This window comes from Mustela nigripes, chromosome 6 (genome assembly GCF_022355385.1).
Source record: "Mustela nigripes isolate SB6536 chromosome 6, MUSNIG.SB6536, whole genome shotgun sequence".
NCBI classification, from domain to species: Eukaryota; Metazoa; Chordata; class Mammalia; order Carnivora; family Mustelidae; genus Mustela; species Mustela nigripes.
Window position 1 is genome coordinate 66,916,328 of NC_081562.1, and position 26,183 is coordinate 66,942,510.

General features: G+C 39.9%; 1 protein-coding gene across 1 annotated transcript in view; it reads right to left on the reverse strand.

Annotated features, from left to right (window-relative positions):
• Nucleotides 1–6,159: 6,159 nt before the first annotated feature.
• STK38L (serine/threonine kinase 38 like) overlaps nt 6,160–26,183 on the reverse strand; it is an 87,956-nt gene continuing 67,932 nt past the window's right edge. The window contains exons 6-14 of the mRNA XM_059402740.1: nt 19,257–19,380; nt 17,683–17,837; nt 17,233–17,335; nt 16,992–17,053; nt 14,294–14,411; nt 13,758–13,881; nt 12,706–12,801; nt 9,972–10,063; nt 6,160–9,877 (exon numbers count right to left, since the gene is read on the reverse strand). Of these exons, the coding sequence (XP_059258723.1) occupies nt 9,750–9,877; nt 9,972–10,063; nt 12,706–12,801; nt 13,758–13,881; nt 14,294–14,411; nt 16,992–17,053; nt 17,233–17,335; nt 17,683–17,837; nt 19,257–19,380 (1,002 nt within the window). The 3' untranslated portion in view covers nt 6,160–9,749. The remainder of the gene's footprint in view (nt 9,878–9,971; nt 10,064–12,705; nt 12,802–13,757; nt 13,882–14,293; nt 14,412–16,991; nt 17,054–17,232; nt 17,336–17,682; nt 17,838–19,256; nt 19,381–26,183) is intronic.

A 26,183-nucleotide genomic window follows, 5' to 3' on the forward strand; every position in this document is an offset into this window, starting at 1 on the left:
CTCCCAGCCGGAGAAAGGCACCCGGCGCGGGGCGGAGTCACGGCGGCCCCGCCCCCGACCCCTGCGGCTGGAGGCACCGCGGGGAACGGCGGGCGAGGCAGCACCTCGAGGCTTTCCGGAAAGCGGCTTTTAAAACAGGTTTCCACATCCCTTTAAGGATTCGTTGTGTACCTGTTCCGTGGGTTGGAGTTGTTTCCCTTGGGGGGAAAGGTAAAGGATGAATGGAGATGTTGCAAGGTGGGGGCGCTGGGGGAGGGAGGAGCTGGAAGAGAAACTTCGCGGGTCCACAGAAGGGCGAGGGAACGGCTTCGCTGCAGAGACAGGGGTGCGAAGTGATAGAGAGGGGGTCACTGAGGAAGCTGTTTTGGCTCCTGCAACCGTTGGGTAAATCCAGAAGCAACATCCTTTGGGGATCATTACACACACACACCACCACCACCACCAACACCACCACCACCACCCCACCCCCGTGCGGAATAAGCGGCTTCTCTCCCCGCCCACTGGTCCCTAGCCCCGTTCCTTGCTTACAGTTTGGCCAGTAGACGAAGGTAGTGGAGGAAAGGAACAGCAGAGAGAACACTAAATCTTTGCATCAGCTCGCCTAAATCTATTAATTTTCCTACCGTGACTCTTCGTTATAGTGTCTTAAACTAGTTACCCATGTGTTCCGAGGGCTATTTCGGGCCAAACCTGGGCAAGGGGATTGGAACAGCGTTCCTGGGCAGAGATAAGCATGTCCAGGGGGAAACTGCTGCCCTCTGAAGTGGGGATGGCAATTTTACCAGCTGGAGGTGGAAGGAGGTGCTGAGAACTGTGGCTGCCCTCAGTAATGCACACCAAGGCACTTCCCTTTTCAACACTATTCTTGACACCTCAGGATCCCAGCTTTGACTTGGAGCTCTACCTGAAATCCACCAACACCAACTCCAGCGGCAGCTCAAAAATAAAAATTCCACAGACAGCCTGGCAACTAGTCTTTAATCGCGGGTAGGTTTCCCTGAATATGTCCAAACCTGGCTTTCCAGGTAAATGTGTAGGGTTTGGGGATGGTTTACCAAGTGGGGAGGCATTCTAAGACCTCGGCATGTATTAAATGTCACCTTTCTGGTGAAGCAGTACCATGGTTAAAATGCAGAGTACACACTATGTATATATGTATAGGGGCTCAGAGATGAGCACTGGGGCCAGGATCACTTAGTGGGTGGGAGAAGCCAGACTGTAAAAACCAGATCTTCTTAGGCGCTCATACTACGGTATCCAATAAGCTTTCTGGTGAATCATTGCAGTCCTCATTTCTTAGAAATGATGATTCACTTCCACTCAAGCCTGAAAGCCAAAGAAAAGGAATCCAGTACCTAAATATGATAGGAGGAAGTAATGCTCAAAGAGAAGAGGTCACAGGGTTCTCCTGGGGCAAGTCACTTTCAAAGCTTCATATGCACTCCCCCTTAATGTTCAAGTTTAAATCTTACTTGCTACTTTTTCTTTATGCTCTGGAGCTTTCCACTCTAGGACTCTTTTTTAACCAGTATCCTGAGAGATGGATAGGAAGGTAATCTCTCATTTACAGGCAGTGATTTTCTAACATTTTCTCCTTGGGCAAAATGTAACAAGTGATTTGAAACATAACTTGCAGAACACATGATCTATTTCCTTCTGCTCAATACCCTTTTCTCACCAAAGGCCTAGGGACAGTGTTGCTCTTCAAGAATCATGGCTAATCCCAGTGTGATCTTAGTTTACTAATTTTTGCTTCACTGACAAGTACTTAGGCAAGAACAGTACTGGAATCAATATCCACTGCCTCAAAACTATAAATTCCTATACTTGTCAACCTCCTGCTGAGATTGTAACAATGTAATTTGGTTTGAGGGTTCCTTAAGACCACTTGGATATTTTAGTTGGTGGGGGAGGGGGAATCCACCTACTTCAGAATGATACTGTTACAAATAGAAGATTTGAAGATACTGTTTCCAATGATGCATTTAAAAAAAAAAAAAAAAACCACCCCTCAGTGAACTCCTGGCTGGAGAAAATAACTAAATTATTTATATTTAAAACTACCTTTTCTTCCCTGCCACTTTCCTTTTACCTCCACCGCCAGCATTCTATGGAAGGTCCATACTGGGGACTTGATTCTTGTTTTTGCTAAGCAGATTGATGAGTGGGAGCACAGCTGGGAGAAACAGAAAGGCCAAATGTGTTTAGAGTAGAGGGACCTGTAGTAGGCGTCTGGTATGGGGAAGATCAGCTTGAGCTTGGCTTATGAAGGAGTGGAGAATGCAGAGAAGGTAAGTGCAGGAGCGTATACTCATGAGAGAGAGGAAAGAGGTGGTGGCAGCTGCCACAGGAAGTGGAAATTTGAGAAAGATCTTTTAAAGGGGTATTAAGGGAACTTCACTGGGTAATGCAAACCCTCTTACATTATTTCCCTGGAAAATAACAACTTTAGTAAAGCTACGTCCCTTTTCAATGCTTTTGGAGTTATGTTTTTATTAAAAATGAGAACATTTTGAGATCAGCTTTAGATGGAAAGTAGGGCTGCCCACCAAAAAAATGCAGTTATTTAATTCATTTGTTCACACGTATTTATAGAGTGCCTACCGTGTGCCAGGTGTTGCTGTAAGCATGGACTTGTACTTCACCTGCTGTGCCCCCGTCACTTTATATAGATGTTCTCACAGCAGTTAATGGGGTGGGTATTATTTCGCTTGGGAAAAGTCCAGCCAGTGTCTTTTTTTTTTTTTTTAAGTTTGTTTATTGTTTATTTGCCAGAGAGAGAGAGAGTACACACAAGCAGGCAGAGAGGCAGGCAGAGGCAGGCAGAGGCAGGGAGAGAAGCAGGCTCCCTGCCGAGCAAGGAGCCCGATGCGGAACTCGATCCCAGGACCCTGGGATCATGACCTGAGCCAAAGGCAGCGGCTTAACCAACTGAGACACCCAGGCGTCCCCAGCCAGTGTCTTTTTCTGCTCAACTCTGCCGTTCCCCAAGTTGGATGTTCATGATAATGTACAGAATTTCAGACTCACTCCTAGAGATTCTGAGTTAGTTCTCAGTCCCTACTTCAAACCAGCTAGTTAATTTTGAGACATTTTAAGTACTCTAGAAAATACTGCTTCAACTTGCCAAAAATCAAGTTTCCTAAGCCTAGGTTGTTGTGGGAGTAGGCTGGGTATTTCTGCTAGCTAGAGGTCAGAAGTAGCCACAAACTGAAATTCTGAGAAAAATACAGAAAGGATCATAGGACAAGCCTGAGCGAATGGCTGTGCAGACATCTCTTTATATATGGAATTACTGTTTAATGTTATTTTCCCCTTAGAGATGATGTTTGTGTGTGTGTTATAAGTGTCAAAAGCTGAAGTGATTTTTACTTTTGCGGGTTTGGGACACTCTTGAAACAAGCATGTATCCCAGGTCCTCTTGAGTCCTCCTCATATGTATGGAATTGGACAGGAGTGATCTTCAAGTTCTGTTCAAGTTTATCTCACCCAAGAGATCAGGAAAGGCAAAGGACAGTCTCCCTTTCATGTTATGGGTTTTGCCCTTTGGTAGAGCCTTAAAAGTCATCCTGTGTTGGAGTATCTGGGTGGCTCAGTCAGTTAAGCATCCGACTCTTGGTTTCGGCTCAGGTCATGATCTCAGGGTTGTGAGATCGAGCCCCACATTGGGCTCTGCATTCAGTGGGGAGTCGCTCGAGATTCTCCCTCTCCCTCCGCCCTACCTGTGCCCCCTACCCTGCGTCTTCTGTCTCAAAATAAATAATCTTAAAAAAAAAAAAAAAGTCATCCTCTGTTTAAGGGTTTGATAAGGAGTGTCTTATTTTTTTTTTTTAAAGATTTTATTTATTTGACAGAGAGAGATCACAGGTAGGCAGAGAGACTGGCAAAGAGAGAGAGAGAGAGAGAGAGAGAGGGAAGCAGGCTCCCTGCTGAGCAGAGAGCCCGATGTGGGACTCAATCCCAGGACCCTGATATCATGACCTGAGCCGAAGGCAGCGGCTTAACCCACTGAGCCACCCAGGCGCCCCAGGAGTGTCTTAATATGAACAGTAGGGTAATTCCAAGATAAAATCATGGTAGTGAGCACCTCGCCTGAGAAATGTTTGGATTTCTATTAGTCAAAGCCCATCTGCTCGTTAGACAGTTGAGCCAATAATAATTAGGCAACCCCACTCCTGCCTGGATCTTGGGGAAATAAATCGATGAGGATCTCTATTGCTGGCATGATAGCAGTGTGGGGAGATGGACCAATGAGGCAATGATTAGGGGTTGGGAGGGATGGCAAAAGCACTAAACAGACCAAACCCTGGTCATTGGGCCATACATCGATTCTGTTTGTATGAGGTCCAGAGATACAACCCTACTTTTGGTTCTCCAAAGGGCAAGAAAAGTAGGATTACAGTGGCTGGGCCATGGTTGGGCGCAGGGGTACTTAGTACTCCTGCTTTCAGTAGGCCAGGAAAGACGTTAATGGATCAGGTTTCAGCTCAAACAGCAATGGGAGAACCAGCAAGAAAATCCAGGTATAGTGGCTTAAGGTAAGAACCATTGCTATAAAAATGTGTAGCACCCTTTTGATTACCTTGGAGCTTTTTAAAAGAACGCCAACTGGTCCTGGTATCAGGTGGCCATGTGCTTTAGATAAGCCTCCACCTAGCACCAGGGATGTGAATCCTGATTTTTTTTTTTTAAGATTTTTTTTATTTATTTGTCAGAGAGAGAGAGGTGGAGAGAGAGCTAACACAGGCAGACAGAATGGCAGGCAGAGGCAGAGGGAGAAGCAGACTCCCCACCAAGCAAGGAGCCCAATGTGGGACTCGATCCCAGGACGCTGGGATCATGACCTGAGCTGAAGGCAGCTGCTTAACAACTGAGCCACCCAGGCGTCCCAAATCCTGATTTTTAAGTCTGTCCCAGGCCAGGTACTATTGTAAGAATGGATGTATGACATAATCATGGCCATTAAAATGTGGAGGTTACTTTGCTTAGAATGCTTCTAGAAGACATCTTCCTTGATCTTAAAAAAGAGGGTGCACAAGTACTAGTTTCTAGGGACTTACATGTTGTAGAAAGACTTCATGCTTAGAGTCTCTGTAGCCCTTTAGCCCCTCTGAAAAACAAGAGGAGGGACAAAGCTAACGCGTGGAAGATGTCAAAAGCAGTACAATGAAAGAACCTGTGTTCTTGATGTTGCTTTTGAGAAGTGAAGTTGACCACCCTGGAAGCTCACTATCTCGTGTCTTCATGTCCTATAAGATAATCATTTTCCTTATTGCCAAAGCCATCTTGACTCGGTGTCTTCTGACGCTTGCAGTCTAAAGTACCCAAAGTGACAAATCTGACACTAGCTCCCCACGTATTTTTCTGAGGTCTAGAAGCACATGAAATAATATGTCACTGAAGCATGCTGTCTGATGTGGGGGGATACAGCAGCACTGGACTTGGGTTCAAGAGCAATTTATTACCTGTGTCTGGGTATGTCACACTCAGCCTCAGGTTCATCATCTGTAAAATGAGGGGAATTATGTTTATTTCAGAGCAATAGTAATATCCGAAATGAATAATGTAAGTTAAAGCATTTTGTATACAAATAGAAGTTCTTTTTTATCAGAAGATGCTCTTGAAAGAAGATGCATTTAGTCTCTAAGTTTGCTCCAATGTCCCAAGTTTCACAATCGGTGCTTTCACTGTTTTGTCTTAACAATGGCATTATTGAAACGATGTAAGTCAGGAACAGTGAGGAGCACAATTAGGGTGAGCAGGATTCTGACTGGCCCCCTCTGCACTTGATGGAAAGAGTAGCATGACTGCTTATCAGTGTCTTCCACGGGACAGAACATAATGGTACCTGTGTGCAAACCTAGGCCACTCGCATCACTAGATTACATACTATTCTGAGGCATTTTAAATTTAATTTTGAGGTTTTTTCAGTTTCTGTTTTCTTGCAAATTGATTTTGGCTTGGTGGGGCAGTTATATACAAACTGTACAACTATCTTGATTATTTAAACATAATACAATTGAAACTTCAAATATTGTGTTCTTGATGTGATATTTAAGTGTGATGGTTGCATATATTTACAGAAGAGTCTTTCTTGAGTTTTGGATAACACCTGTCTCAAAACTTGAAAATAAAACCAAAACATCTCACCAACAGAAATATTATAAACATAGTTTTTATTCTTTTCTTACCTTCAATGAAAAAAGCCTCATGTCACCAAAACATTTTTTTGAAACTCGGTAACTAAACATAGCACTTGACAGCCTGATGATCATTTTTCTAGACAACTGCTGAATAATTTATATTGCTTTTTTAAAAAACTAAGAACTATTTTTATTACTTCATTTCTGCTTAAAGTGGCAATGTGCCCTCACATTTTTTCATAAAAATCTAAAATATATCTAGTAGTCCCAAGTGTTTCGTATTTATGTTTGTTCTAAGTGTTTCATTAAAACTTTTTAGAAATAAGTGCACTTCTAAAGAGAAAATATATGTTAAATAAAGACGAGAAGAAATAGTCATAGTTATAGCAAAACAGTTGTTCTGAATATTCTGAAACTTAACACCTCAGAGCGAATGTGATTTAGTTGCTAGGGGACTTCTCTCCTGATTAAAATCTCAACTCATTAATTTATAGATCATCAAAAGATGGATAGCTGGTTCTTCTACAAGTAGATATGGTTTGATTGTCTAAAGGTTTTCTACAAAAAAACCTCAAAAATTAATGAACTTAAAAAATTTTTACATTTACTGATTTACACAAAGATCTACAGATGTTTTAAAAACAGAAGTAGTATGATATTATAGAAATAAATGAAACCCTATCTTCAGACTTAGCAACCAAAGGAAGTTTGCAGTTTTCCACATGTTATTTTTCATTCAGCTATTAGCTTATTAAAATCAGCTATATATTTCATTCAGAAAAGGTTGTTTTATAAGAAATTCCTTGTTTTTAGATAGCACTATGCTTCAATAAATTTAAACTATGTTAGTAAGAAAAGCATAAAAGAAAAATAACATAACTTGCTTTAATACAAAGGTTTTTTTAATAAAAAAGTTGAAGTCTACATTAAATCAGGAAATCAATAAATCTGAATTATACAAGCTTTCTATATACTTAGAAAAACCAAAAACACACAGTTTATAATAAAACTCTTTAATTCAAAATAGAGTCTAATTTAAAGAAAATGTCATTATGCCCAGTTGATTAGATAGGGTTTTGTCATTTAAATTAAATGGTTCACCTGAAACATGGTAAGTGTATAATAGAGAAAATTCGATCTTGAGGGTACTTTGCAAATTACCTAGCTAATTTGCATCATGACTCAAATTCTTAGCTTCCAAAGGGCAGACACAGTCTTTAATTGCTTTTAGATAGGCACTTAAGAAATGCTTATGACGAGGAGGAAACCCCAAAGATTGTGAATCACTCTGTTAACTCCAGAGAAAAATGAGACTCTAAACAAAGTCAACTTTCCAGAACTGCCCTTCCACTGCCAAGAAATCATAATTATTTCCAAGTTCTTCCTGCTAATAAAAATGAGGGAGATGGAAAACAACATGCTCTTCTCTTATTTGATTAAGAAGCAAACAGGTAATTCAGTTCCATTCTAGGAAACCCCCCTCCATGGTCAACTTGAATTATTAATGACATTTTTCTGTGCTAGAATAGTTACCATATTACAACTAGAAAATGATGCAGTTTCCTCCTGTCTTACTCATTCATTATTACACTAGCAAAACAGTCAGTCTTTTTTAAAAGGTAGGGGGATGCGGTGGGGTGAGAAAAATCTCATAAAACTGAGTAGCAGTTGCAGCTTTTTTTTAAAGTTAGAGGGAGTTATAATTAGAAGAACCAGAGCTGGTCAAATTGAGATAACCCTAGAATTTTAATAGTTCTCTCTCCTAGATACTCAGCCACATGATCCAAATGAGAAAAATGGAGATGAACTATTAGATGAACATATCATAAGTATCAAACAAATACTAGAAAGAAAGAGTGGAAAGAAGAAGGAAAGAGAGAGAACGGGGGGGGGGGGGGGGGGGAGAAAAGCCAACCAACCAACCAACGAACCAACCAGCATGGCCTTGTTGAAATATGTGGAGCTACCTAGCAGCAGCGTTTATAAAAGCTTCTGTAGATTTGCATAATGATCCTGTGCAGTTCTTCCCCATTAAGAAGAACCTAGCTACAAATAAACCATCACTTTTGATTTTGATCACAGATCATGGTTACAGTTGTATCAATTAACAGTTAAGACAAACATTAGGCCATTCTTTGATAAAGTATTGTTCCTTAACTAGTACTTACGAAGCCAAAACCTCAGAGAGTCATTTTAGAATAAAATGTTGAGCTAAAAAGCGTGACTTAATTCTTCAGGAAAGAGCTAGAGAATCTGATGCTGACATCATCTCCCCTATCCTCCTCACAACCTCACCGGCGCCCCTCACCTCCCCCCCACCCCGCCTGCATTTACTTCCTTAATTCCACGTAGGTTAACCATAGTGATGTAGCTGAACATGAACAATATTGCCCTTGAATAAGCTGAGCACTATCAAAGATCTGTCATATCTGAATATGGCATTCCCACAGGAAAGGAAATTTCTTCTCAGTTGTGAACATCCACTCTGTTCAGGATCTTTGGTACATTTGGAGTGTAAGAAAATAATGGCACAATAATACAAGTACTATCAAAGGAAAGATTTTCACCAAACAAAAGAAAAGTTAACCAGCCATGATATGTAACAACTTCCTAGAAAACCAAAGTAGATAGCTCTTTGTTCTCTACAAGTCCATTTCCATGATCAGAAGTTTGACATTTAAAAAAATAGTTTAATAAAAATACACCAGTTCTACAAGCAGCCTTCATGGTCATTTCTTAAATTCAACTCACCATAATCAAATCAAAATAATGCCATGTCCTCTTGTTAAAAAAGAAGTCCTTTTGTCACAAGAAAAGCAACTTTACATTTTATATAATACAGTACATCTCCCTATGAGTATACAGACTACGTATATAAAGGTCATCAGTATTTCTGAATGCAAAGTAAATATATTAGTGGAGTGTTTGAGTGAAGGTGTTAAAGTTCCTCTTTAGTATAAACTTGTCACTCCCGACTGTGCAGTTTGTGAAATAACATGATGATAAATTCTATTTTTTAAATAACCAGTGTATTTCCTTTTTAAAACTTCTTAAAACCATTACAGAAATTGTCTTCATGTCTGTTCATTCTATAGCCGTCCAAACCAATAGGGCAAGTATTCTAACACCGACTATGGAAGATGGCTTTTTTTGATTATCTAGACCCATAAGATTTGCAGTAAAACAGCAATACTGCAGTGTAACCTACAGGTTAGCCTATGTTGCTTTAAATGATATGTTTCTCCTGAATTGATCAGAGGTGTTACAGTACAAAGCCACGGCACACACAGGCAGAATGGACCTTAATACGCGTGTAGGCAGTGCAGTTAAAAAGGGACGTACATTTCTTTTATTCCAGTACCTTTGTATAATAAAGTTAACACAAATAATAAAATATTAAAAAAAAAAAACAAAAAACAAAAGCCAGCTGGCACTGCCAACCAATTCCTGTAGTAGTCTTAGAAATCCTAATCCTGTAGAATTTCCTCTTGTAGTCATAAGCACCACCGTCTTCGGGAGTATTTCAGTGTATTGGTATCTATGCCAAGCAAGCCTGGTGATGCAGCTACCTGAGTTCTCTTGGTTGTGGGCGAACGTGATCTTTATTCATAGTTTTCCAGCTTTCATGTAGGTGGGAATAGAGCCGCGCTGAGTCAACCCTTCAAACCTTTTATAGGTATAATTGAGAAAAACCCAGTCTTTGGATTTGTAGTCCGGTTCTGTAGTGTTTGGCACTAGGAAAGATGGGAAAATTAACCAAGAGCAAAGGAATTTCATTAGGCATCATTAGAGACTGTGAAGTGTTAGTTTTGTCATAGATTATCTTACCTGGTTGTAAAATATCAGATTCAGGAAAGTCGTCGAAATTTGAAGTATCATCAATGCTTTTGATTTCTATAGGGATTGCTGCTGGCCTTTCCCTATAAAAAAAGGATCAAGTAGTAGCATGGCAAATTTTCTTTAACTCTTTGTTTTCCAAAATGGTTCTACTTGCAAATTCTGCTTCCTGTTCTACAGATAATAGAAGAGTCGAGAGAATTTATTGTGGACTTGAAAACTGCGAAGTGGATGTCATAGTTGAGTGTAATATTTTCTGAAAACATGACCATTTACTTGGAATTTTTATTCTTTTTTTTTTTTTTTAAAGATTTTATTTATTTATTTGACAGAGAGAGATCACAAGTAGGCAGAGAGGCAGGCAGAGAGAGAGAGAGAGAGAGAGGAGGAAGCAGGCTCCCTGCCGAGCAGAGAGCCCGATGCGGGACTCGATCCCGGGACAAGAGATCATGACCTGAGCCGAAGGCAGCGGCTTAACCCACTGAGCCACCCAGGCGCCCCTGGAATTTTTATTCTTTATACCCAGACTTTCTCATGCTGTTTTGTTTAAAGTGGAAAAATAAGAGTTAATGAAAGGGAATGTAGAACAGAAAAGATTTTGTTCAAACAATTTCATAATTGCATAATGTATGCTGGCTATTGTGTGTACTGGATTCTAGCTAAACAATTCAGGAAAGAATTCTTCTACTAAAGGATCCAGAGATTAAAAGTCATTTGGGGGGGCGCCTGGGTGGCTCAGTGGGTTAAGCCGCTGCCTTCGGCTCAGGTCATGATCTCAGGGTCCTGGGATGGAGTCCCGCATTGGGCTCTCTGCTGAGCAGGGAGCCTGCTTCCCTCTCTCTCTCTGCCTGCCTCTCCATCTACTTGTGATTTCTCTCTGTCAAATAAATAAATAAAATCTTTAAAAAAAAAAAAGTCATTTGGGGAATGTCTGGCTGGCTCAGTAGAACTCTTGGCCTCAGGTTCATGAGTTCAAGCCCCACACTGGGTATAGAGATTACTTGAAAAAATAAAGATACTTGAAAAACAAAAAGCGCTTTGAGAAACTAAGGGGGGCAAAGGGACTACACATTTGCAATGAAATCTAAATCTAAAACTTTCTGCCATCTAAATGTTAAGGGAATCAGGGAGATAAGGTTAAAAAAATCAGTCATGAAACTATCTTACCATGCTAACAATGTTTAAAAATAGAAATAGTTAAAAGAAGCTATCCATTTTTATTGCTTCTATTTTTTTCAACAAATACTTAACTGGATGTATTAGGGGACAAGTGAACAAAGCCAGTTACCTAAAGTCCTAAGTATTCTTCGCAGAATCATTCCAATTTCTTTATACTTAATGTGATAACTTAATAAATGTATATTACTTTAGTGACAAGAACCAGTGACTCTGGTGTCGTTAACTAACAGCGTGACCTTAGGCAGGCAACTCCTTGCTCTGTGACTATTTCCTTACTATCAAAACAAGAGATTGCACAAATGGGCTCTAAGCATCCTTCCAACTGTGAAGCGGGGAATCCTCATTCTGTTCAGTGAGATGAGGTATACAGTGTAATGCAGCGTATCAGTTAAGAACCAGGACACCCAGGGGTCCAATTCTAGTTAGAAATTCTAGCTGGAAAAAAAAAAAAGAAAAAAAGAAAAAAGAAATTCTAGCTGGATTATTTACTGGCTGTAGCACTGCAGGCAAATTACTTCTCTGTGCTTTAGTTTCCTCATTCGTAAAAGAGACATCATAATGGTACCTATTTTATAAGGTGTATCATGAGGATAAGATAAAAAATGCACATAAAGTCCTCAGAACAGTGCTGGACATAACATTAAGTGGTCCAAACAAACGAGTTGTTATTACAGCAGGTCGAGTGCCTGGCACACTGTGGGAGTTCCCGTGAAGATGTACCTGGAGCCAGTGACACATTAGGCTGTCTCGAAGGAGGGGCAGATGCTGGCCAGGCAGGGCAGGAATAAGGACAAGAACGAGTGGAGAGAGAAGAGCATTTCAGGCAGAATGAAGAGCAAAGGGCAAAGCCCCGAGGGGAGAGGAGAAGAACAACCCTCGGAGATGCCACTGGGACCCATGAGGCTAGAGCCACACCCCATAGTCCTGAAAGCAGTGCCTCGGCCTTAATTTTATTCTAAGCACAAAGGGGAGTTAGAAAAGGGTATGATCAGTGTTATGTTTTGGAAGTCTCACTGTGTGGAGAGCAGCCCAGAACTACTGAAGGTACTTTGGCCACCAAGTGAATTAAAGGCCGATGCTTACAATTAACAACTGCAAGCAAATTCGTCAAAGTTACTTGCATCATTTCACTTTTCTCACAGTGTTTAAAAAAAGGGACTGTGTCTTCTTATAACTTCATAAAGAAGATGGTATATTAGAGAAAGGAGCAGTATACAGCATGACAGAATAGGACAAAATTGAGGGGTTATCGTGTGAAATAAAACTACATCCCTGTTGTGTGGACATCAGCTTGCATCCCGTAACTCTGAATATAAAAATCGAAACAGGTGCACAATAGGTGGTTTCCCCTTTACAGTGGGCATTCGCTAAAACCAGTCATTTAGCTATAGCCTTGCTTACGTAGTCCAGAGAACACTGGAATAATAACACTGTAACAGCAATGAGTATTTAGCAGAGTCAGAGAAAAACTGATTGCTAAACCTAGTAAAAACAAACAAACAAACATTTTACTTAGATCTCTCCCGTTGGAAGCCTATGAGCGTACCTGATGTGCCCCCAGTCTACACCTTCAAAGAAAGGATGACTTTTTATTTCTTCTACTCCACTATTTCCAATTCTGTTTTCAGAATCAATACAAAATCTAGAAAATGGAAACAGAAATGATCATATGCAAATTACATATACAGTACCCTATTTCCATTTTTTTCCAAACATTTCATTTTTTTCCTCTGTTTACCAAAGTCAGCTCTGTTTCCTGTGGGAAATGTGGGAGAGAACAGAAATCCTCTGTAATTGCACTGTACAGAGAGAACCACTATAAACAGAATGAAGCCATTTCCTTCTAGTCTTTTATTACAATTTTTAAAACTATGTGTTAGCACAGTAGTTACTGTTTTAGGGTGATTCTTTTCATTTAATATACTGAGAAAACTTCCCAAAATCATTATATATTTTTCTTTAACTTCATATTCTAAAATTTGCTTGTGGAAATATTAGTTTATTTAGCCAGTCCACTCTAGTTGAACACTTAGTTTTCAATTTTTCATTACTAAAAACATCATGATAATCTTTACACACATCAAATTGTCTGCATAAGCAAAATTCCTAGAATTACTGGGTCAATGGTCATAGACAGTTTAAAGATTTTTGATAATATGCTGTCAATTCGCTGTTCTCATAGGTTGTCCCAATATATATTCCTTGTAGCTGTTCACAATAATACCAAACTTCATCTTAGTTGAGAAACAGAATGGAATCCTTTGCTTAGAAAGAATTTCATACATAGACTTGTGATAGGCACTGCTACTAGCGATTTATTTTCTCTTTTCTCTTTAACGAAATAGGTCATTGCGTACCAACAGGCGTGGCCTTTGAAATGATACAAGACACCATCCCTCTTCTTATACTTTCACTGCATGCTTCCTTTTAATTGTTTGCAGTTTTTAAAAAAACACATTTTCTTTATTGATCTCTTTGACTGTATAGATCAGTAGTGGTCCTTTTCCTCCCACAAGAATAAAATGGACAATTCAATCTTTTTAGGTACCTGTGAAGTTTCAAAATACCATAAACTCCTCTAGGGATTTAAGCACTAACCTAAGAATTAAGTCCTTGGCTTTCTCAGATATAGGTACCTCTGGAGGAAATACCAAAGTTTCTTTCCAGTTCATCACTTTTCTATATGTTTCTTGAGGAGTTTCAGAACAGAAAGGTGGATATCCTGCATATGAGAGAAAATACAAGTTTTATCATCTTTAATAATCAAATATGCTCTACCTACTATGTATGTGTCATAGGGGAAAAAAATAGCCAGAAGTGCTCTATTCAGCAATAAAAAATGTCACCATTCATGGATTTATAATAAAATCGCTAATAAAGGCAATAAAATAAAGGATTCAAAGCATCACCCCCTTTATCCAAAAGGCCATGTAGATGCAATTTTCACACATGGGAGTTCTGGTTAAATACCCTGTTCCTGAATTGCTACAGAGCTCACTGGTATTTATGATTATTGATACTGGGGGATGTCAAGGAGCTCAGACATTTCAGATATTACATATCTGTAATATGCTCCATCCATGGCACTAATGGAAATTTCTATAGTATATATGTAAACAAATGATAAGACATACCTATTAGCATTTCATACATAATCACTCCCAAAGACCACCAGTCACACAGCTTGTTGTAACCAGTCTGCATGAATACTTCTGGAGCAATGTAATCTGGTGTCCCAACTGTGGAATATGCCTACAAAGGAAAAGCTTATCAAACCAGCATTCTTTAAATATTTGTTAAAAGATCCGAGTATGGCTCATTACTGGAAAAAGCAATACAGCAGTTAATTTTGTATTTAATACTTGTTTCACGTGTTTATCATGTAGAAAGCTTAGTGACAGGTACCGAATCAGATAATACATTATTTAAGATATGATTTCTGGCTGCCCACCACCCCCTCTCCAAGAAGCTCAACTAAATTATTTATATATTTAGCCCTAAATCCTGTGAAAATTAATAGAAGGACAGCTCACAAAAGTGGCCTCGGGATGCTAGAAGGGGTAGCTATGCTGCTGTACTCCTCACTGTCAATTACAGACCTTATCGGAGGAATCATGAACAGGCAAAGAATCACCTATTGTGGGCCCCAACAGGGAAAGATGTACACTGCGTCTCCTGTGTGAAAGCAGCTACCCCTGCAACTCAGCCAAGGAGAGACCTTCACCACCCTCAACTCCTGCTTTGCTCCAGTGAACTGTTGTTCAAAACAGCCCCTTTCAAATCCTCCTTCTTCTCTTAAAATACAAGTTTTCTTCTTTATTTGTTGGAGTTGCCAATGGTTTTGCCGCAGCTTGCCTGTCCCAAATTGTGATTCTCTGTTATTCCCGAATAAACCCACTTTTGCTGGCACAATAATTGTTTCATTTTTAAGGTTAGCCATCCATTTCAAAAAGAATAAAGAGGCTGAACCAGTGGGCCGGAGTCCACCACTCACTAATAATGTGAGTTCTTGGACAGGCGACTCAAGCACTCTGAACCTCGGCTTCTGCTTACAGGAAACTGCAGTAATCACACACAGTTGACAGGAGGATGAAACAAGAAAAGGAATGTGCTTTGGAAACTACAACCTGCTGTATATATAAACAACAGGTATTTTCATGATAAACCTAATTCCAGGGCACTGCTTATCCATCAGAAAGCAATGGAGTGCTTCATTCTTAATTCATATAAAATCTTACAAAAACGACTTCTTTACAGTAGTTGTTCTCAATTAAGGGCAGTTATGCCAGGGACCATTTGAAAATGTGTGCCAGCAGATTTCGTCATTTCAAGGACCTGAGGGTGGCAGGGGGTGGGGGTGGGGGTGATTGCTGATTGGCATTTAGTTAGTTAGCAGGGGGGATATGCAAGAGCCAAAGGATTTTCCTGCCCCAAACACTAAGAGTCCCCTCTACTTCTCCCTTGGTAAATAAACATTGTAGAAGTCGGGGCGCCTGAGTGGCTTAGTGGATTAAGCCACTGCCTTCGGCTCAGGTCATGATCTTGGTGTCCTGGGATCGAGTCCCGCATTGAGCTCTCTGCTCAGCAGGGAGTCTGCTTCCCCTTCTCTCTCTGCCTAGCTCTCTGCCTACTTGTGATCTCTCTCTGTCAAATAAATAAATAAAATCTTTAAAAAAAAAATTGTAGAAGTCATGATAATGGCCACAAGAATATAAAACATGACAACAGGAATCACCCGTGAAGGCTCTGTTAAGTCGAATTCCCACCGTACTTTTAAGCAGTATTCACTTTTTCCCTTAAAAGCAGGAAATACTGCAATTCTTCTCTCAGTGGTAAAATCTAATCTGAAAGTGGCACATTTAAAAGTAGAAGGAAGTTTTTTGTCATGAATTCATAGCTCCATAGTTTTAAAATTCTTTTTTTCTAACTTTTAAAAACACTGAAATGTTTTATGAGCACAGGAAGCTTATAGTTAATTACTTGGGCCACTGACAGAATGAGTTTGACCAAGCAAAGTCTTATTATTTGGTTTGAGAGGGTATTGGACTATTATCATCCAGTCTGTTAACCTCACCCAATTCTCAGACGGAATGATAAATTAATTTCCCTTTCATCACTTGGTTGAGTTTAACAGGTATTTATGGAGTGTCTGTATGTGCCGGGCATACAAGAGATCAAGAAAACAAAGTCAAAAGGCACATTCCTAACCCTGAGAATGTGCATGGACCTAATTAATAGGATAAAGGAAAGAGGAAAAGGGGCAAACAATTCTTATAATTGCTAAGTAATAAAGGAGAAACAGTGTGGGGCAAAAGCAGGTTTTTTTGTGGGGCTTGACTTCCATTTAAAGAGTAATTAAGTTTATCTGTAGTAAAGTCTGCTTTCTAATTTTATTTTATCTGTTTTATCTGTTAATATGCCAAACTTCTTGTTTACCTTGTCTATAAAGTCCTTAGAAACACAACCACCTTACTTATGCTGACTGGCAGTTGTTTCAGAACAAGTACGAAAAATGGAACACACAAGGCATTCACTACAATCACATTCATCTCAGTGAGTTTTATATTGTGCTAATTACTAGTAAACAGGCTGCTTAATTATAAGTATGAGCCATAAAATGCTATAAAGTTAAATCACAACGTAAATATCAGCATTCACTTTTTAGGCAAGGAAATGTTACAGAGAAACTAAGAGAACTATGTGACCCCAGAAGCAGTTCTATCCTTGCTACAAAGTAAGTACTAATGATTGTGAAGATATGAAATGATCAAGCAAAACCCCAGTGAACTTTTAGGACCAGGTCAATCTTTTTTAAGAACCCGGCTAACTTACCAGCTGTCTCCTGTTCTTCTTCCATGTTTCTGCTTTCCTCTTTGAGTTCATGTTCTGAAATGCTAATTTCAACAAGAGAGAATTGTAAATATGAGGGGAAAAACTCCACCAAAAAACAAAACCACATACATGTAAATACACTGGTTTAAGGAATGAGGAGAGGAAGAGAACTTTCAGTGCTCAACAATGCTGAATTAAACTAGCTATATTATGTCACACAGAAAAAAAGAATCAAACTTACAGAAGTCACTTGGCGGGTTGTGTGTAAGGTTTCTATAGAATTCGGTCCTATGAGCTTTCTTCAATCCCGTGCATAAACCAAAATCAGATAATTTTACATGACCCTATAAAAAAATCCAGTAAAATCAAGAGATTATATTAACTTTGAAACAAAGCCTTAGGGCAGTGATTATAAAAATTCTTAGCATTATAAAAACTCCTACAGGTGGTAAGTAAAATTATAAATATTTGATGATGACGAATGTTAAAAGTAGTAAATGGAAGAAGACAAAGACAGCCATCCTCCCTTGAGGTCATTTTCACTACCAAGTCTTTTCCTGTCACATCATTCTATGACATCACATAGTTGAGCAATAATATAAATGGTAGCTGTCCATTCAATCACAAAATCAGCTCTATTATTCCATTAAAATAATCATCAACCCAATAATTCACCAGTTTCTTCACATACCTTGGCGTCCAATAAAAGGTTGTCTGGTTTAATATCCCGATGGATGAAACCCAACTGGTGGATTGCATCAATTGCTAGAACAGTCTCTGAAATGTAGAACTGTGTCTCCTCTTCTGTCAAGGTATCTTTCTTCATTAGCAATGTCATCATGTCACCTCCATAAGGGAAACCAAGTATCATGTATTAGAAGCACGTCAGGCTTCCTCTGTATCTGTACAACCTCTGCCTCATTTCTGCATTGTACGACCCACCCAGTAGACCGCCAACCATCTCTAGGGCCAAGTAAAAAAAGTGTCACTGCATTAGCAAAAGTTTCACGACATCTGATGATTTTTAAGGCAGAAAGTAGGTGATAATGAAGTACTTTCTACCACTCAACATCCATAATAATTGCTGAGGAAAATATGCTGAACTGGGGAAATGAATCAGAGTAAGCACACCTGGAAATGGGATAGAGTCTTTCAAATTCAAGTTTCAAAAATGTTCAGAGCTGTTTAATCCATCAAAAAATAGAAAATTATCCCACCAAAAGACATTCTTTTATTTTCAAGGAATTTTTTCTTTAAAAAGGGGCAAAGAATAAAAAATGGTAAACTTACAACTCAGAAATGACAACTGTTAATATTTTTTATGATGCTTTGAGTCTGTCCTCCATCCCATTTTATTCCGCTTTCCCTTTTTGCTGAGTAGCCATCAGTGTGGACTTGGTTTGGTGGGTAGGTTTTCATATACATATATCTTAATCTATGAAATTATGTTCTTTCATATTTTTAAAAATTACATAAATGGTATCAACTGTACACATAATTCCCCAGCTTGCTTTCTTACTCCACTGTTTCTGAGATCTTATTGAAATGGATAGAGCACCTGACTTTTAGCTGCTGTAAAATATTTCAGCATGTAATTATGCCACATTTTATTTATCCATTCTGCTGACGGACATTTATCGTTCTTGCGGTTTTTCATGATCACAACAATGCTTCCGTGGTCTCGCAGGTCTCTGTGCGTGTGTCCAGGAGAATCTCCAGGGACTATGCTAGTTCTAAAATTGTAGGATTATGGGCCGCATGCCCTTTCAACTCCACCGGTAGCTATGAACTGCTCTCCGTAAGAGTTAGAGATTAACTTAGATAAAAGAGAGGCCAGTTTCTCCCACAGTCTCATCAGAAACAGATGAAATGGTAGCTCATTTTTAATTTGCGTTTTCCTGAGTATGAGCAGAGTTGAACATTTTCCTATGTATTTATAGGCCAGCCAGAGTTTCTCTTCAATATGTTATTTGCCCATTGGGTTGTTTGTCTTTCTCTTTAGTGACTTACTGTTCTTAATTCTAGACTTGCAACAATCTAACTAACTATACCCTGTTAACCAGACTGATAGTATTTAAAATGTGCCAAATGTATCGTTCCTTCAAAATAATCTGATTTGTGGTAACAATTAGCATTATTATGGGAGGAACTACAGGAAAACCATGACTGCTAGGAATAGAAGGAAAAAACCTAAGCAACAGGATAATAATTACATGTAAAGATGAGCTTGTGTCAGTCTGTCATTGCTATTATGTTTGTTTTTACCTCCAGGGAGAAATTCCATGATCAGATAAAGGTTCCTCTTATCTTGAAAACTATAAAACATCTTCACTACCCAGGCACCATCTGCTTCTACCAAAATATCTCTTTCTGCTCGGATATGGGCCACCTAGATGGATGTAGTTGGAAAAAATGATTGCAACACATTACACATCTTTCAAGTTGACCTCTTAAGAGACCCATCCAGTTCCTTAACAATCATGAAGGAAAGAGGGAGTTTTAGAAAAGATTTGAAATACATACACATGTTCATATCCTCATTATATATACAGAGCCTCAGGAAATCTTTTATCTTTAGGCCTGGAAAGGTGGGATCCACAGGTATGTTACAGAAAGCTGACGCTTCTGAGGTAGGAAGATTATTAGTCCATAAACTTTCCAACCAGAATCCTTCTTTGCTAAGGATCCTGGCTTTGTTATACAAATTTCAGCCCCTGGCCTTTTTTTTTTTTAAAGGTTTATTTATTTATTATTTGAGAGAGAAAAAGAGAGAGAACCGGGGAACCGGGGAAGGAGCAGATGGGGAAGGAGAAGAAGGGAGAAAGAATCTCAAGGAGACTCTGTGCTGAGTGCAGGGCGTGATTTGGGGTCAGATCTCATGACCCTGAGATCAAAACCTGAGCCAAAACCAAGAGTCGGACACTTAACCGACCACACCACCAGACGCCCCTGGCCTGACTTTTGAAAGTTAAAACTAGTAAGCAATGCCTTAACAGGTTGCAGATCCTTAGCAGACTGTTTTTAACTGCTATTAGTAAAAAAAAAAAAAAGGCGGGGGGGCCTTATGTGATTTTTAAACATTTAGGTTTGTTTCTTTTTCTAACAAGTAGAAACATTTATAAGAACTTTGTATTATCTTGACAAATATAACTATATTATTTTCTGAAATATAAAAACCTCTATAATATCTATTAAAATGATCCACAGCAAATTAGTGTAACTTTGGGGCTTTTGCTGCTGACTTGTCAGACATACAATTACTAAGGATACTTTTATATGAACATTTTATAGACTGGAAAATTTTAAAAACTGAGTAATTTATTGGGTTGGTATAATCAATTTTCAGATGTTTTGCATTAATATATTTATATATTTTCTCTTCAAAGATTAACAATAATATTTGATTTTATCCTTTTGCTGTTCTTATTGTGCATTATTATGAACTCTGGCCCAAAGCACATGAGAACCCAGATTTCCTAAGCCTTTTCACAGTAATGAAATATGATCTGCTTAAAATGTCATAGTTGGGATTACTGTATTTATTACCTAGTACAATAAATGCTCTGAGATCAAAGCACAGGAAAAACAGTTGAAAACTAAGAACTTGTTTTCTGGCATGAATAAAACTTTACAATCTCTCTGGATCTGTTTCATAGAGTGAACAATGGTATCAAAATTCCTACTGATGGTTTTTTACAAAGCATTTTAAGATTAGTAAAGGAAAACCCTTAAACCTTTGATGCTGCATCTGCTGCTGTCAGGAAAAGTTATGTCATCAACTTGGCCTGATTGTTTTAAAATATCTTGAAGTTAGATTACAGGATGTTTTTAAAATGGGTCTATGTTTTCAAAGAATAGGAAGTTATTGCACATAGTACCACAATATCAGGGAGATAAGTTGCTACTTTGTGGATTGGTTAGTATTAAAGTAAATGTAATTAAAAACTTCACATAATAACATATTAGAATTGAGTGGGAAAAGGTTTCCTAAAATGAAATTCAGTGGTTGCAAATGCAGATTAATTTATATAGGGGGCAAAACAGACTTGATGTTTGGGCTCCAGTGAGATTTTCCCCTGCATTCTGGAATAAAGTGATCAGAAGCTCTTCAACAAGCTCTTCTGGCAAAATATTCTAGATTAGTGCTGTCTAAAAGAAATACAATGCAAGCCACAGACTTCGTTTAAAATTCTCTAGTAACCACATAAAATATAAAAACAAACAGGCGAAATATTTTTAATTATATATAGTTTATGTAACTCCATGTACCCAAAATGTTATCATTACAGTACATAATCAATATAAAAATTATTGAGTTTTATTTGGTAGGAAGTCTTCAAAATTTGATATATATTTGCCATTTACAGCATATCTCAATTCACACTAGCTACACCGAATAGCCACATTGGCTAGTAGCTGAAGACTATAACTGGAACGAACTGCTCCTTTTGTCCCTTCTCCAAAACCCTATCCAGGACTAATCCCATATGGCTTGGTTAGATCCTGTTTATCTCTTTGTCTCTGAGAATCTACATCTTGACCCAGTCCTTTATTCTTACCATTATCTGTAATTCTCTAATACATTGTAATACTTCGACCTTCCTTGAGTTCCAAACCAGCCTCTTCCCTATGGAATTGGCAGGTCTTCAAAAAAGTCCTCCATCATCTCACCTCTGGACAGTTCCTTCACCTTGTCATCCTAACTGATGATTCTTCTCATCAGGCTGTTGTCAGTTCTGTCTTCCTGCACAGTGAGCTCTCAAGAAGATCTGTTCTCCTCTCATGGCTTATGTGGCAAGGGGGTAGGTTTCCTGCTCATTCTCATGCTGCTTCCATACCACTGTGACACTCTCCTTCTCCGCAGTTCCTTGAAGTGCACACTGTGAAACTCCCATCAGCCATCACCTATCCTCAAGGCTATCATTTACAGAGCTCCTGGGCAATTCCTCTCACTCACTCATAACTTCAGCTCCTGGCTCACTATCAACTTCCTTTCCAGTTTCTCCATTCATGGATGGATTTCAACCTCCATAAGGGTGAACCGTCAAATGCCCTATCTACTGACTTCTTCCTCATCTACAATGATCTCTTCTGCCTCTGCACCTCAGCCACCCATGGTAGTCATCCTAGCCTTCTCATCAGCTAAAACTGTACCCCCTCTAAAATCTCCATTTTGAGGAACTCTATTTCCACCTTTCATCTTCCAGATCTCTTATTCTTATATTTCAATCTCCCTTCCATGGATTCTACAACTTTTTCTCTATTACTCTCCTCAGTATCTCGTATCTTTTTCTACCCAGCCTAGATTCCATCATTATAATCACTCTTTTTGCAAATACTCTGAACTCCCTCGTCCCCTTCCTCCCTTGTATTTGCCTGGCAAAACACCAACCCTAATTAGACTCAAATTTCTGTCTATTTCTGTCTACCTACCCCAGAGCAACTAAGTATTCTACAGAAAGGTCACCCAACTATGCCAACTAGTTTCGTGGTACAGTTATAACTGCAAATCTCAACAGGCATTCAACTGTATTTCCCCGGGAAGTCTGCTTTCCCACCCTTTAAGTCAATAGTTGTGACTATTTCACAAATTCTCCCTCTTTATGCCCCTAACAAGCTATCCGTCCTCCTCTACTCTGAGATGATGACGTCACTTATTTGCACTCAGGCAGAAACATGGTACCTGAGGCTGCTAGTCAACCACCTGCATTTGTTCCCATTTTCTCTGCATCTTCTTCCTGTTTTAATGGATAGGTACACGTCCACTCCTATCTATCAAAGATCAACTCTTCTTTTTTTTTTTTTAATTGTATTTATTTATTTGACAGAGAGAGAGAGCGCACGCGAGCAAAAGCAGGGGGAGCAGCAGGCAAGAGGGAGAGGGAGAAGCAGGCTCCCTGCTGAGTAAGGAGCCTGACAAGGGGCTCGATCCCAGGACCCTGAGCTGAGGGCAGAAGCTTAACCCACTGATTCATCTAGGCACCCCAACTCTTCTGTCTTCCAGTGTATTCCTATAGTTATCCTCCCCTCTCCTGGACCTTCAATTTCTTTTCCTAATGCATTCTTCTCATCAGAATCAAAACATTTCCGGTCTTTAAAAATAAAAAGAAAAGAAAATCCTTTTTACCCGAAGTGTCCCTTTATAAACCTGTTCTTTGTACTGCCTCACATGAAAGATTGATTTGCACTCACATTCCCCACTCTTTGCTTCCCATTTTTCTATCTCACCATTTCAGTTAGGCTTCTGCACTGGAAATGCCCTTGCCAAGTTATTAAAAATCTCCATATTGTGACATCCACTGGCTTGTCTTCCTCTTGTACTCTCTCAGCAGCATTCAGCTATGTGGAACACTTTCTTCTCTTGGCTTCCATGACACAATGTTCTCTCAGTTTCCCCCACCTGATTAGAGGTTCCCTCTTGGTCCCTTTTGCTGGCTTCTCTTCTGCCTTTTGTTTCCTAGGGCTTGTATATAGGCCCTCTTTCCTTCTCTATCTAGTTTTCTAGGCAATTTCATCTTGTCCCCAATAGATGGTCAATATATTGATGGCTTCCAAATTATATTTCTAGAGAAACTTCTCTCCAGATTCCAGCCAACTGTGAACTCAATATCTCTTAGATCTAACAGGCAGCTCAAACTCAATATGCCACAAGGAGAACTCTTCATTCCCGCTATCTCCAAATGTTCTTTCTTCAGTCTTTTCTAAATCAGAAAACAACACCATCATGTATCCCATTCTTAAATGAAACTCTAGGTGTTATCCTGATTCTTCCATTTTTTCCTTACTATCCTCACCCATCCTCTCATACCCCAATGTACAGGACACCACAGGGCATCCTGAGGGCTCTTCCACTAAAACATATACTTAATCTGTCAGACTCTTCTTCAGATCCTCTGCTGTGAGCTACAATCCCATCCTGGCTGAAAGTGGTTCACCAGTTTCTAAATCACCTTCTCTCCTTCCCTTCTTGTTTTCCCCATCAGCAGCAAAGGGATTGATTCATCTTTGTAAAACCTCAATCAGACATACTATTCCCCTGTTCAAACAAAAGCGTCTTCCCATTGCATTTAGAATAAAACCAAAATGCTCTATTTTGGCCTTCAGAGGTCTCTGGGATCTGCTCCTTTTCTACTTCTCCTACCATTCTTTGTGCACTGAATTCTAGCCACAAGGACCTCTGCATTTGCTGTCCGGAGATTTGTTCTACATGATCTTTTCTGTCATTTTTTCTCATTATCCTTTCATCAAATATTCTCTCTTCAAAGAAACACTCCCTCATCTAATTCTTCCTCCTAAAGCCAGATCATCTGTATCAATTTATCCTTTTGTACAAACTTTCTTTGTAGTCTTTCTCAATCATGACTATTTGAGATAGCTGTCTATGTCCCCAGTACTAGAAAAAAAGTAAGAATCAGGTTTTTCCTGTTAATTCCGCCTGTGTGTTAATCTACAACACCACAGGCCCATCTGGCACATCGTTGTCCCCCAGTAAATACTTGTTGAACACAGAGAATAGAAATAAAGTAAAAGAATGCAGTGAAAATTCAAGGTGGGTCATATTTGAATAAAAATAAATATTTACTGCCATACTAACTATGGAAGCTTTAGGCAGGACTTTCCTTAGCTGCTGCTAAGGTGCTGACTTCCTTCTGAGGAAGCCAGGACCGAGCTGGGTGAGACCCTCACTTCCTCTGGTGACTAGCACCATGTGGGTACAGCACTGGGCCTCTGTCTCTGGCTTGCTACCAGCATCTATCTACTCAGCCCGCATCCTCCAGTCACAGAGGATAAGATCAATGCCCTCATCAGAGCAGCGGGTGTAGAAGCTGAACCTTTCTGGCCAGGCTTGTCTGCAAAGGCCCCTGGCCAATGTCAACATCAATATCCAGAGCCTCATCTGCAAACGAAGGGCTGCAGGAAGTCCTGCTCCCTCCACGGAGGCTGCCCTGGCTGAGGAGTAGGAATTAGAATCAAAGAAAGGAGAATCCGAGGAGTTTGATGAGGACCTGCAGTTTGGTCTTTTTGCCTAAACCTCTTCTGTAACTTGTTCAGTCAAAAGTTGAACTCTGAAGTAAGCGTTAGACAGGGACTGAAAGACTGAAGTAGAACATTAGGTAGAGAGAGGGGCCATCCTCCCTCTATACCCAGTTGTTGAGACCTGCCCTAACATATGATGAGGGAGCAGGAGGCTGGCTGAAGACAAAGCAAAAGCTGGCGCCTTGCACCCCCTCTCCATCGGCTCCCCCTCAGTCCTATGTGTAGCATCCCTCAGGCAGCCCTGACTGCCATGAACAATAAGCAAATAGTTAATTTGCAGAGCTAGACAGGAGTCTCCCTTGGCTTACAAATGTCCTAAATCTCACTAACAAAGACGACTGAAAGTCTCCCAACTATCTTAATGTTAATGGCTGGTCTAAAGACAACATTGATCAAGCCGCAAGGGCAAGGCCTCAGGTAGGCCTGGGACATCCTGACATCTTCTAGGCCCTCTTTAGCATATGAAAACTCCATTGAACTCCATTGAACCCTTCCTTCCCCTCACCTTCCCCCAACCGCAGGGTACATAACCTGCCATCCCTCACAACCCAGGGCAGCAGCTCTTCCTGCCCATGGGTCCTGTCCCCGTGCTTTAATAAACGACCATTTTGCACCAAAGATGTCTCAAGAATTCCGGACCTCAGCCCACTGAACCTCACCTAGGTTCTAGAACTTCATCACATATGTAATCCATTTAGGGTTCTCTAGAGCCTCTATCCAGACTAGAAACAGAGGGGAACACATAAATAATACTATTGATGTTCTCGGATTTATGGCCCACCCTTAAGCTGCATTAAGGCACAGGAAACATAGAGAGTCCAGGAGTATGACATTGGGGGAGGGGGTGGTTTACAGATTTTGGAAATATGTTAAATCAGCAACTTCTCAGAAGACTGGTCTTGCTTATATGTGATAGGGATTTAAAAAACGGAGAACTGTCCCTTGTTTTCACTGAAGTCAGAAAAGAAGGTACTTTGTTATGGAGTAAATGTTTGTGTACACCCCCCCCCACCGCCCCAAATTCCCGTGATGATGAACCCCCAGGGTGACTGAATGTGGAGGTGGGGCCTCTAAGGAAGTGATTAGGTGAGGTGAGGCCAGAGAGGGAGAGGAGGATAGCATCCTTGTAGGAAGAGGCACCCGAGCGTTCCGTTC